The sequence below is a fragment of the Diabrotica virgifera genome, chromosome 7, assembly GCF_917563875.1.
Source record: "Diabrotica virgifera virgifera chromosome 7, PGI_DIABVI_V3a".
NCBI lineage: Eukaryota > Metazoa > Arthropoda > Insecta > Coleoptera > Chrysomelidae > Diabrotica > Diabrotica virgifera.
The window spans coordinates 148,481,863-148,494,859 of record NC_065449.1 but is presented as its reverse complement, the minus strand read 5'-3'; the positions used below and the strand labels follow the sequence as shown (position 1 = coordinate 148,494,859).

At 34.5% G+C, this 12,997-nt stretch overlaps 1 protein-coding gene across 1 annotated transcript in view; it reads right to left on the bottom strand.

Annotated features, from left to right (window-relative positions):
• LOC114334008 (ATP-binding cassette sub-family B member 6) overlaps nt 1-12,997 on the bottom strand; it is a 123,283-nt gene that overhangs the window by 27,849 nt on the left and 82,437 nt on the right. Inside the window, exons 6-7 of the mRNA XM_028284007.2 lie at nt 2,460-2,632; nt 1,942-2,179 (exon numbers count right to left, since the gene is read on the bottom strand). Of these exons, the coding sequence (XP_028139808.2) occupies nt 1,942-2,179; nt 2,460-2,632 (411 nt within the window). The remainder of the gene's footprint in view (nt 1-1,941; nt 2,180-2,459; nt 2,633-12,997) is intronic.

Genomic DNA, 12,997 nt, shown 5'->3' with positions numbered 1-12,997 from the left:
ATGACATTCTAATTAGTAATGTTTACATATTCATACCAGTGTGAATTTTACTACACGTAATTTGCCGTGTAAAGACAAAAAAGTAGGGATATCCGTAAATGCGAATTATGTACCGATGGCCTTAAATTTCTTTAGTAGATATCAAGATAAAGCAACAGATGAAGTTTGGGTATATTTAAAAAGGGTATTAAGATATTTAAAGAAAATACAACATGTGGGATTAGAATTTAAGCGGCAACACGATGAAAGTCTAATTTGCTTTGTGGATGCCGATTGGGGAAATGATGTAAATGACCGGAAATCTGTAACTGGGTATTTGTTCAAACTATTTGGGAATACTATACATTGGGTTACTAAAAAGCAAAACTGTGTAACACTATCTACAACTGAAGCAGAGCTAGTTTCTTTATGTAGTGCTGTGAGTGAGGGCATTTGGTTAAAGAAATTAATGATGGATTTTGGAATTCATTTTGATAAAATAACATACTTAGAAGATAATCAGGGATGCATTGCTCTTATTAAAAATCCAGAGAACCATCGTAGGGTTAAGCACATCGATTTAAAATATCATTTTGTAAATGAACAGTTTAAGAAAACTCAGATAGACTTGAAATATGTTGATACAAAATGCCAGGAAGCCGATATTCTAACTAAAGATTTACCATATATATCATTCTTAAATTTTAAATTGAATTTAGGTCTTAGACATTTTTAGCGAGGGAGGGTGTTGAGTGAATCGCTAAAAACCTCCTAGTTCCATTCTGTGTCATATAGGCTATTTTTGGTTAATGTCAATTGTCATGTCAATATTAGACAGCAGATTTGTATTGTATATGAAGTATGTAAATGTAAAAGTTTGATTTAAATAAATGTAGTAATTAATAAGAAATTATTAGTTGATCCAGGTACTCCCAAGGGAAAATACTATAGATATCAAAAGTCTGCCCGTGGTCTCCACTCAAGCATTTTTTGGTCCATCTGTCGTCTTCCATTCTTGCAACATGTGTCCCGCCCATCTCCATTTTTGCCGTGTATTACGTTCCACGATAATATCTTCTCCACTCCGGTCGTCTACGAACTTCCTCATTTCTTACTCTATTTCTTAAGCTTATTCCAAACATTGAACGAAAGTTGGACAGATCAATGCTATTATTCCATTCCAAACTGAGCCGACAGGTATTTCTTCACAAGAAAATCATAGAGTACTTTTCATGAGCATTTTTCAGTGCGTCACAATTTTTCGATTTCTTTCTAGCGCATTAAATTGTATTACAGACATTTATAACATTTATTCTAGTTATTCTAGTTGTCGATAGATGACGCTATAATCGAAGAAAAAATTATATAATCTGTACAATTTATAAGACTATATACAAATCAAAGAAAATACCATTTTATAAATGCAATAAACACAATTGATTTGTTTTACAGATTACAGACATTTATAACATTTATTCTGTTATTCTAGTTGTCGATAGATGACGCTATAATCGAAGAAAAAATTATATAATCTGTACAATTTATAAGACTATATACAAATCAAAGAAAATAATATTTTATAAATGCAATAAACACAATTGATTTGTTTTTATGCCAAACTGCAAATAAAATGTGACAACTGTCAGATTTAACTAAAATGTCATGTTAGAATAAATGTCATAAATGTGTATTATGACGGACTATGACGGACTTACCTTTTTTTCTATCATTTGTGACGCACTAAAAAATGCTCATGAAAAGGACTTTAACAGATCTAACTGAGAATTTTAAAATTTTTTTTAAGAATATCACAATATTGCAAACATTAGATACAATATTGGCAACAAAAAATTAAAAACGAACAGTATTTTAAATTAGGTAACAAAAAAGTTGAATGGATATTTTAAAATAAAAAAGTTACAACGTTACTATTAAAAATAACAAATATATATTTAAACGTACCTATGTAAAGTATCATTGTAGTAAAAACGATCAGTCCAAACCATATATTAAAGGCAGAAACGAAGAAGACAATTGCTACTATTATATCCACTATAGTTGGAAAAATGGAAAATATAATGTAATTCAATAAGTTATTGATGCTATCTGTCCCCCTGTCCATCACTCTCAACACTTCCCCCGTTTTTCTTCCTAGATGCCACTTCAACGAAAGACTATGTAAGTGCCTAAATAATTCTACCTAAAATGAGATTAAATGTATTATTAGTTTACACATAATTTAATACATAATTTAAGTTTTTTTCGGTGTTTAGTATAGCTATATAATCTCCCAGTTAAAAGTTTACGAAAGAATAAAAAATGTAGAGCATCAGCTGTATGTTAAGGTGGATTTTGCCAATATAAAATCAGTTTATAGAAGATAATGAAAGAGTATGGCTTTCCTTAAAAACTGATAAATATGACAAGAGCGTCAAAACTCTAAATCCAGTGTCAAAATCTGAAAAGGTTATACAACTTACTTCAACTTCCCTTGTTGTGTACTGTTGGACTCTAATCCATAAGAACGATCTCACATTATTTAATAGACCCATGCCACCAGTGCCACCTCCTTGAAGAAATTTTAAACCAACATATATGAGAACCCAGTCCCATCTGAAAAGCATCTTTGCCACAGTTTCTTCCATGCTATCAACTGAAAAAATAAATCGAAATGAGTAAAATAAAAAAACAATAATCATAAAACAGTTCAAAATAATCTGTTAAGCATACCCCCACCAAGAAAACAGGCCAATCTTCTCGATCATTCAGCCTGCTAACAACCGTAAACAAAGTTTTTGAAAGATCACTACTATAAAGCGTGTACGCATATCATGAATTCCTAACATTACTACCAAAACATCAATTTGGTATTAAAGAAAATCACTCATCAACCCAGTAAGTCCAACGAATGATGAGTCTCTCAGGGTACTGTTCTCGGGCCGCTACTTTTCTCGCTCTACATATGTCTAATAATAATACAATCGTCTGCTTTCCTGACGACGACGACGTAGCGATACTAGCTGTAAACATCACCTGGACCTAATGATTGGTATTCGCTCCATGTATGACTAACACGACACCTAGCATCGTCATCTGAGATTTTTGGCGACCACAATTTGAAGTTAAGCATATGATACATACATATTGTGAAGTTGCAATTATTAATAACTAGTTTTTTAATGATACTTTTCCAATTTATGTATAAAATGGATGTAGTATTTATAACTGGGTTTCCAAAAATTCATCACAATTTATCATTTCAACCCCAAACGGAACAAAAAGGAAAAAATATATTCCCGTTTTTAAACTAGGAGGATTAATTCAAAATCGCGCTGTAATGCTTGTTGCGCTGTAATTGGTCCAACTGCAGACAAGTTATTTAGAAACCTCAAATTATTTTGGTGATGACAACTTTGGCATGGTTTTGATTAATATTCGTTTTATAAGAAATAAAACTGATGAATTGTTTTTGTTTCTGGAGGAATTAGGATTTCCCCCGATAGTTGCGGTTACAGAGCACTGGCTTGAAGTAAACGAGCCTTTTTTGTAGAAAAAGTTCGGCTCATGGACGCACCCTAATTCTCTCTAGAAATAATGATTTTTCTCTGGTAACAAAATATGACTTTTTGTTAAGTGAATCCGTCTTTGAGTTTTCCTTAGTTTATAATAAAAATCTTAATCTTTACATTATTTGCATTTATAGATCACCTGACTCTACAGTGGAACTATTTTTTCAGAACCTGCTAAATTTGTTAGATGACCTGCCTCATAAAAGCAGAAAAATTCTATGCAGTGACTTTAACATTAACTATGCTGCTGCTTGTGCTACCCAAGAGTCCTTGGTCAACATATTTGAATCGTATGGTCTCTCAATGCACGTTAATTCTCCTACAAGGATTACAAAAACTACATCTACCATAATCGATTATATTGTCTCAGATTTCTCACCCCTTGATGTCTGCTCCACAGTTATTAATGCGGGACTATCTGATCACGAAGCAGTGTATACGAAGTTTAACATCTTCAGCAAACCCTCCTTAAAAACCCGACGTTTAGGTAGGATTTTTTCCGCCCAGAATCTTCGTAAATTGCAGTCTTGAATGCTTAACTTCTGAGTGGCAGTTTGCTTCTATAGACGTGGACTATAATTTCAGTGTTTTTCTAGATAAGCTTCTCCGCATCTTCAATAAGGCATTTCCTTTAATTCCTATTAAGCCAAAACATCGGAGACCTTGGGTTGCGAAAGGTATCCGCTTATCAGCCAAGAATATGCGTTCACTTCTACACATCAAGAAATTTACTACCAATGTTTCTGTCATTGAATATATCACGAAGTACAGGACAACATATCTAAAACTTGTCAAATCAGCTAAAAAAGCCTATTATCAAAATCGTCTGGGAAGCTCTAAAAGTGTTGCAAAAGAAACCTGGTCTATAATAAACGATCTTCGAAATAAAACTCATACAGCTCAATCATTTTCCCTTCCAAATCCTGAAAGTCTAAACGATTACTTCGCTAATGTGAGTAAAAATATAACATCAACTATTTTGCCGCAACAAGATCCCATTTCTTATCTCTCTAATTCAAGAAAGGTCTCGAATTCATTCTTTTTAAAACCAGTCGATAACTCTGAACTGACCCAAACAATCAATAGTATCAAAAGCAAATCATCCTGTAGTACTGATGGACTATCTATAAAAATTTTCTCTAATCTCACAGAAAATGTGTTGGAAATCCTCGTCTCACTAATTAATGATTCCTTCCAAAAAGGTAAATTTCCAGAGTGTCTAAAGACAGCCATTATTATTCCTCTTCATAAGGATGGTGAAAAATCTAATGCCTGCAACTATAGACCTATTGCCTTACTACCGGCACTCTCCAAAATTATTGAGAGACTGATTAAAACTCGACTTATGTCCTTTATCGTTGATATCATTTTATCTCAAAATCAGTTCGGCTTTTTAACTAATAAATGTACCACTGATGCCATGTTTTCTGTACTACATGAGGTTTATCAAGCACTAAACAATAATCTTTATACTGCCACTGTTTTCTGTGACTAAGCCAAAGCTTTTGATTGTGTAAATCACGACATCTTGATTAAAAAACTAAATTTCTATGGAATTAGAGGTTTTTCTTTGAATTGGTTCCAATCCTACTTGAATAATAGGAAACAACTAGTTAGAGCAAATGATACTGACTCTAGTCTCAAAAACATTGTATGTGGAGTACCGCAAGGTTCAGTATTGGGTCCTCTTCTGTTCCTTATCTTTATAAATGACATCACTAATTTAAAAATCGATGGGAAAATTTTTCTTTTTGCTGATGATACCAGTATCACTTGGAGCAACTCAACTATTGCATCTCTTCATGAAACTATAACTTCGGATCTACTGACGATAAAGACCTGGTCTGACTCTAATTTACTCTCTTTTAATATAGACAAAACAGTAGCATTATCCTATAAAGGAGCTCTTTAACCTTTGCCTCTTAATAACAGCCAGATAAGTACCGTTAATTCTGTAAAATTTCTTGGTATTTTTTAGACAGCAACCTCAAATGGTCCCTTCATATCAATTCGTTAAGTAAGAAACTCGCCTCAGCTTGCTATGTAATAAGATCTGTCTCAAGGGAACTCAATTTAGCATCTTATAAAATAACATATTTTTCAGATTAAAAAGGGTTCAAGGCAGGTTTTGTTTATATTCGATTCAGAGTTGGACTACCATCTCCATATAGCAACTATTTCAGCATCCTTATGCATCATCAGTGAAGTTTATGCAGTCACAACTCTGAAGGGAATATAAACATTCTGCCTCTTTTAAGGCAAACCATCGCGATACAATGAACCCACCTTTTGAGACGCAAATCAGCGACATCTCTCGTATTACGAGGAAAACAACGAAAAGCCCCAGATACAAAGTTTACTACTTTTTAAACAATTAGAATAATTGAAATAAAAATATAATAAACAATATTTTAAATCTAAGACTTTTCGTTAATAAACTGCTTTCTGGCTGCATCCCATATCTCCGGATTTTACAATATATAATCACGTAGAGACGACGAAAATAGGAGAAAGCAAATAGAGGACACTTAGGCCACGCATTTACCTTCTCTTCGTCTAGGAAAAGGACCGAAAGACAGTTTCGTCTAGGAAAAAACATATTTTTCGTTGTTCGAGTCTCATCTTCGATATGGTCTTCCTTTTTGGGGTTCTAGTACAGCTGCTCAATTTGATGTTATTTTTAAATTGCAAAAAAGAGCAATAAGATATCTGTTTGGCCTCAGAAGATCTACACATTGCAGAAATTACTTCAGAAATCACGGAATTTTAACACTTCCATCTTTATATATTCTAGAAACGGGTTGTTTAATTCGTAAACACCTTCATGTCTTTTCAGCAAGGCCCACTCATATTTACTCCACCAGAAATTCAATCTGATATTTATTTACCGATCCCATCCACTGAGTTAGTAAAGAAATCTATATTATATTCCGCAAAAAACTTTAAAACCATCTCCCTTTACAACTTAAATCTGTAACATCTTTCCCAAAGTTCCGTAAAATGACCAAAGCCTATCTATCTAAAAGTCCATATTATTCAATAGAAGAATTTCTTAATGAATAACTAAGAAAATTGGGTTTCATACGCAGTAGCTTAAACTGTCAATTCCTAATGTTGTATTTTATTTGTTGTAAGTATGTTCAATTTGCAATTTATATAAATTTTGCAATTAATTGTTTTTGTCTTTGGTTTTATATCATATTTACTGTATATTGACGATTTATCTAATTTTAGTAAATTGTAGTTGTTATTTGTTGACTGTATGTAAGCTTTGTTTATAAAATAAAAATTTTCAGTGACAATAAAGCATATTTCTATTCTATTCTATTCTAAGTTTACTCCACTAAATTATGAAATTTTGATTTTATTATTATTAACTATTAACATTATTTATGAAATTTTAAAACTATTGACTTAATTTCTTGGGTTAATTAATTATATCGGCGTTTTGTGTTCTCTGAGTTATTTCTTTAATTTTTAGATTTTTAGTCTGCATTTCTATAAAAAAACTGTTGTCTTTAGAACTATTTGGCGAATTGTTATTAGGCGTATCAGTTGTCCGATACCTACTGATTACTGGATTACCGTCGAAAATGGCCAACCAAAAAAAAAAGATGAATCTGGTGATTTTTATAGTGACATTATTTGGTGTGAATATATCTCTTGAGTTTATTCCTCCTTGTTTAAATCTTTTTTCCAATTTATTTGTCATTATTGGATATCTATAGAAATTACGCTTACTTTTTTGTCTATTATTATCACATTTAAATACTTACGCAATATTTATTTACCATTTTTGATAAAATTTGTTATTAGTCTAAGAGCTAGTGAACCCTCCGACTAACGGTCATCCTGTAAGGCGAGAAATTTTTCTAGTGATAATTCATAGCACACCAAGGCTAAAAACCATGACCTGGCAGGCATCAGCGGTGCACGTGTATCTACCAGGTGAATCGAAAAGTGCAAATTTAGGGGGTAAAATAAACTTTCTCCTGTAAGGTTTAAATTTAAGTATGTGTTTGAGTAAAGGCTGTATGACACTATGTATTTTCTTGTATCATTTCTAATATCGTTTCTGATATCAGAAGTTGTATACATTTTCTTGTATCGTTTCTTGTACGTACATTTGTGCCCTGTATGACACTATGCAAGTTCTTGTATCGAAAATTTTATGAAATTCGGCACGTGATTGGTCGAAATTTTATTTGTCACCCTGTGTCACGTTATATTGGTATGGTAGTACTGCGTCTACAGCTGATTTTAAGGATTTTATAAACTTTTAAAAACATAACATTTTAATGTTAACCAGAATTTTTACGTTGACTGTTGATTATTTGTGTTTTTTATTTTGTTTTGATATTTGTGCTAAATTATTTGCATTAGAATTATCTTCAGTTTGATTAAAATTAGGAACTATGTATTGTATTTTCCTCTATTAAAAAAATATGCAACATGAAACCCAAAGTTATAGTTTGAACTTTACTAGGAGCTAAATATATGGTTATTAGTAGAACAGTAGTCCATACCAAACGGTATATTAAGTATCAATAAAAGATTTATAAATAATACCTACAAAAACACAAATAAATTCATCAAGACATAAATCATATGATCTCATTTTCAGCCGCCATTATGACATGACATTTAGCATTTAGATGTTTTACCAGCAGGTTTTACGTTTTTGCTCTTTGCGCAGAAATTGGCGCAGTTCTTGTACAAGAATCTGTGTCTGACACAAATTCTTGTATCGTTTCTGATATCGTTTCTTGTATCTGTGTATGACACTATGCATTTTTTTGACATATCAGAAACGATATCAGAAATGATACAAGAAAATGCATAGTGTCATACAGCCTTAAGTCATTTAGAAGAAATGTGTACAATGACAGGCGATTCTGAAGAGCATAAGACCTTGCCAGGCGAGGGGAAAGATTAGGGATTTTTCCTAAAATTATTCTTTTTGCATCGAACAAATTTTTTTTAGGTTTTTTGAATCATTCCAAACAGAAAAGGTCTTTAGTGATTTTTCTCTTAAGTTAATAGTTTTTGTTATATAAGCGATTGAAAATTTTGAAAATTGCGAAATCGGCCATTTTTAACCCTAAATCGGACATTTATCTAAAAATTTCAATGTTGCCAAGGTACGTAGATATTCTTTAAACATTGATTCATGAAATATCGAAGAGTTTTTTGCATTAAAATATCGAAAACCCCTTTGTTTTTTTAATTGCTAATCAAGCGGGCGCGACACTGTAGTATAAGTGAGGACGTTTGAGTTTGCATAAATTGATTATCTCGAGAATGGGAAAATTTCAAGAGAAATCCTCAGATAGGTCGATTTTTATTTTTGAATTAGGACTTTTTGGCATATATATAATACTAGTGACGTCATCCATCTGGGCGTGATGACGTAATCGATGATTTTTTTAAATAAGAGTAGGGGTTGTGTGATAGCTCATTTGAAAGGTTATTTAATTCTCTATTCAGTAATATAAACATTAACATAATTATTTATACAGGGTGTACAAAAAATTTTTTTCTTCTATTTGTCAAATTTAGTCAAAGTTAATTTAATAAAAAAAATTTTTTTGTACACCCTGTATAAATAATTATATTAATGTTTATGTTAGTGAATAGAGAATTAAATAACCTTTCAAATGAGCTATCACACAACCCCTACTCTCATTTAAAAAAATCATCGATTACGTCATCACTCTCAGATGGATGACGTCATTAGTATTATATATATGCCAAAAAGTCCTAATTTAAAAATAAAAATCAACCTGTCTGAGGATTTCTCTTGAAATTTGCCCATTCTCGAGATAATGAATTTATGCCAACTCAAACGTCCTCACTTATACTACAGTGTCGCGACCGCTTGATTAGCAATTAAAAAACAAAGGCGTTTCCGATATTGTATTGCAAAAAACTCTTTGGGATTTCATCAATCAATGTTTAAAGAATATCTACCTACCTTGGCAACTTTGAAATTTTTAGATAAATGTCCGATTTAGGGTTAAAAATGGCCGATTTCGCAATTTTCAAAATTTTCAATCGCTTATATAACAAAAACTATTAACTGAAGAGAAAAATCACTAAAGACCTTTTCTGTTTGGAATGATTCAAAACCCCTAAAAAAAATTTGTTCGATGCAAAAAGAATAATTTTAGGAAAAACCCCTAATCTTTCCCCTCGCCTGGCAAGGTCTTATGCTCTTCAGAATCGCCTGTCATTGTAAACATTTCTTCTAAATGACTTACTCAAACACATACTTAAATTTAAACCTTACAGGAGAAAGTTTATTTTACCCCCTAAATTTGCACTTTTCGATTCACCTGTTAGATACACGTGTTAGATACAGATGCCTGCCAGGTCATGGTTTTTAGCCTTGGTGTGCTATGAATTATCACTAGAAAAATTTCTAGCCTTACAGGACGACCGTTAGTCGGAGGGTTCACTAGCTCTTAGACTATATACACACAACGACACTGACATTACAAAGAATCGCCAAAATTGCCATAAATCGCTGCTACTCACGCTGGCATGAATTCATGTACTCCCACCATGGTCACGCATGGAGCGAATACAAGATGGCAAATAATATTAAACAAATGAAAATAAACCCAAATAAGAGGCAAAGTATCTTGGCCTCCATTTTGACCAACGCCTCATTTGGAAGAAACATATACAGACCAAAAGAAGGCAGCTCGAGTTAAAAATCCGGCAAATATACTGGCCCTTAGGATGAAAATCAAAACCAAGCACCCAAAAAGAGAATGAATTTATACAGTCATACTTAAACCAAAACCAAATAGAACAAGCCCAAGCTTCTTTTATAAAATGATAATAATAATAATAATAATAATAAGACGTTTACTGCCTGTGGGAGTTTTTTGTCAGTTCTTCTATCAGGCGCGGCCCCCTGCGAATGGGGGATGCTTTCTGGGTATTCGTAGCGCCAGTACCCAGAGAGTAGCAGGGATACTTGCCGTGGAACAAAAACTGACACCTGGCAGTAGGTATACAATGCACACCCATGAGAATGGAGAATAATAATTTATGTTTAGGATCGCTGCCTGGGGATCGCCAGGGCACGTCTGGAGCCGGCGCTGGACGTGACAGCATGCGGGACGTCGGTGGCAGGGTGTTGAGGAGGCGGGCCCCTGTCATACAATCAGCTACAGCCCAACAACAAAAACAACCACACGCGAGCCAAACAACAGCAAGAGCCCCACCCGCTGAAGGTGCTGCGCTGGAACATCAGCCGGCGCTCACTCAAGCGGGACGACCGAGGCAGCGCATGAAATGGACTGTGTCCATTAACGAAAGCATTTTGCGCTCCTATTATAAGGTGACAAACTTCGGTCAAGAAACGATCGGCTACAGACAACAGCTGTATGCCGAATTTTGCAGGGAGTACCCAGATATTCAAGTATCGGAGCAAAGAGTATCAGATCAATACCGGGTAATCATAAGAAACAACCTTATCCCAGAGGCTAGACGCAATACGGTCAAAAGCGAAGTCGAACGGGAGATTAACAACCAAGGGCTAGTTTTAGATCAAGTCCCTAATGAAATCCTTGATGAGCAGATCCCTGAGATTCCCATACCAGAAACTCAACCTGACAATACACAGCAGGAAAACAACGAGTTGCGCGATAGTCTAGCAAACGAAATGGCTCGTGCCGTACAAGAGTTTAATGGAACAAATCCACTTAGCAGACCACCGCTACCACGAATAAACTCTTGTAAGAAACTAGGTGCGCTGTTACAAATTGTGAACACTGAAGTCCTACCCAATTATGTCGTAGAAGCCCACACATTGGAATATCTGCATATGCTAATCTACTGTGCAGCAACAGCAATTGCTAATGTAATGGGCGTTAAGATCAGAACACGACGGGGTACTAATAACGGAAGGACTGGTAACAGAACTGCACCCTGGGAAAAAAGACTTCTCGGAAAAATTGAATTACTGCGTAGGGATATTGGTCAAGTTACAGAATATGTAAGAGGTGTGACAAGTAGAAAGGTCATTAAGAGAGCTGAAGAAATAATGCGGAGCACTGCAAGACACTCGAGATACGATCCAGAAAATAACACAGCCCAACAGTGTCTGGATACATTAAAACAAAAACTCTCCGTCTATTCAGGACGATTAAGAAGGTATAAAGTTAGTAACAACCGAAAATGTGACAATGCACTTTTTGAGAACTCTGAGAAGGCGTTCTACCGAAAACTCAATTCCACCGTAGAAAGTGTCGACAAGTCTTACCCAAGCCAAGAAGAAATTCATGAGTTTTGGGGAAATCAACTTTCCACACCAGCTGTTTTTAACAACAATGCTGGCTGGATAGAAGATACGACGCACAAATGTCACCACTACGTCACTGCTAACTACGAACCATTCACGACTGAAGAAGTCTCAAATGTCATCAAAGAGCTTCATAACTGGAAATCTCCTGGACCAGACGGAGTTCAGAACTTCTGGCTTAAAAAGTTTTGGAGTATTCATGAGTGCTTATCAACATTAATTAATCATGTTATTTCTAATCCGCAGGCATTACCATCATTTCTAACTCAGGGAACTACTTATTTAATACCCAAGGATCAAAATAACACCCAAGATCCATCCAAGTACCGCCCAATTACTTGTCTTCCAACTTTGTATAAATTGGTCACATCCTGTGTAACCCAGCGTATCTACCAACATTGTGCTCTAAACAATATCATAGAGCCTCAACAGAAAGGATGCGCTAAGGGTTCCATGGGTTGCAAAGAACAGCTTATCATCGACTCAGTCATTTCTAACCAGGCATTCACTAAAAAAAGGAACCTTTTTACTGCTTTTATTGACTATAAAAAGGCCTTTGATTCAGTACCGCATGAATGGCTAATAGATATATTGAAAATATACAAAGTCGATGATAACATAGTGACCTTTTTAAGGCATATAATGAGAGATTGGAAGACTAAAATTCACCTCCAAATACCTGGTGAAAACAATATCGAAACCGAAAATATCGCAATCAACCGGGGCCTATTTCAAGGAGACTCGTTGAGTCCATTGTGGTTCTGTTTAGCTTTGAACCCCCTTTCCCAGCTATTAAACTCCACTGACTCAGGTTTTAGCATTAAAAGCAATAATACTGTGGTAGCGAAGCTCAATCATCTGTTGTATATGGATGATTTGAAATTAATGGCTTCCACTCGAGAACACCTGGAAGAGATGCTAAAAACTGTAGAAACATTCTCTAATGATATTAGTATGCAGTTCGGTCTAGACGTGCCGTGTTTTGAATATAGTCAGAGGAAAGTTACAGCCCGGTGGATTCGATATGCAAAATGGCCAGAACATCGAGGCTATGGGCGACAACGATATGTACAAATATCTTGGAGTAAAGCAGGCGCGGAAAATTGACCATAAGCAAATGAAAACTGAGATAACT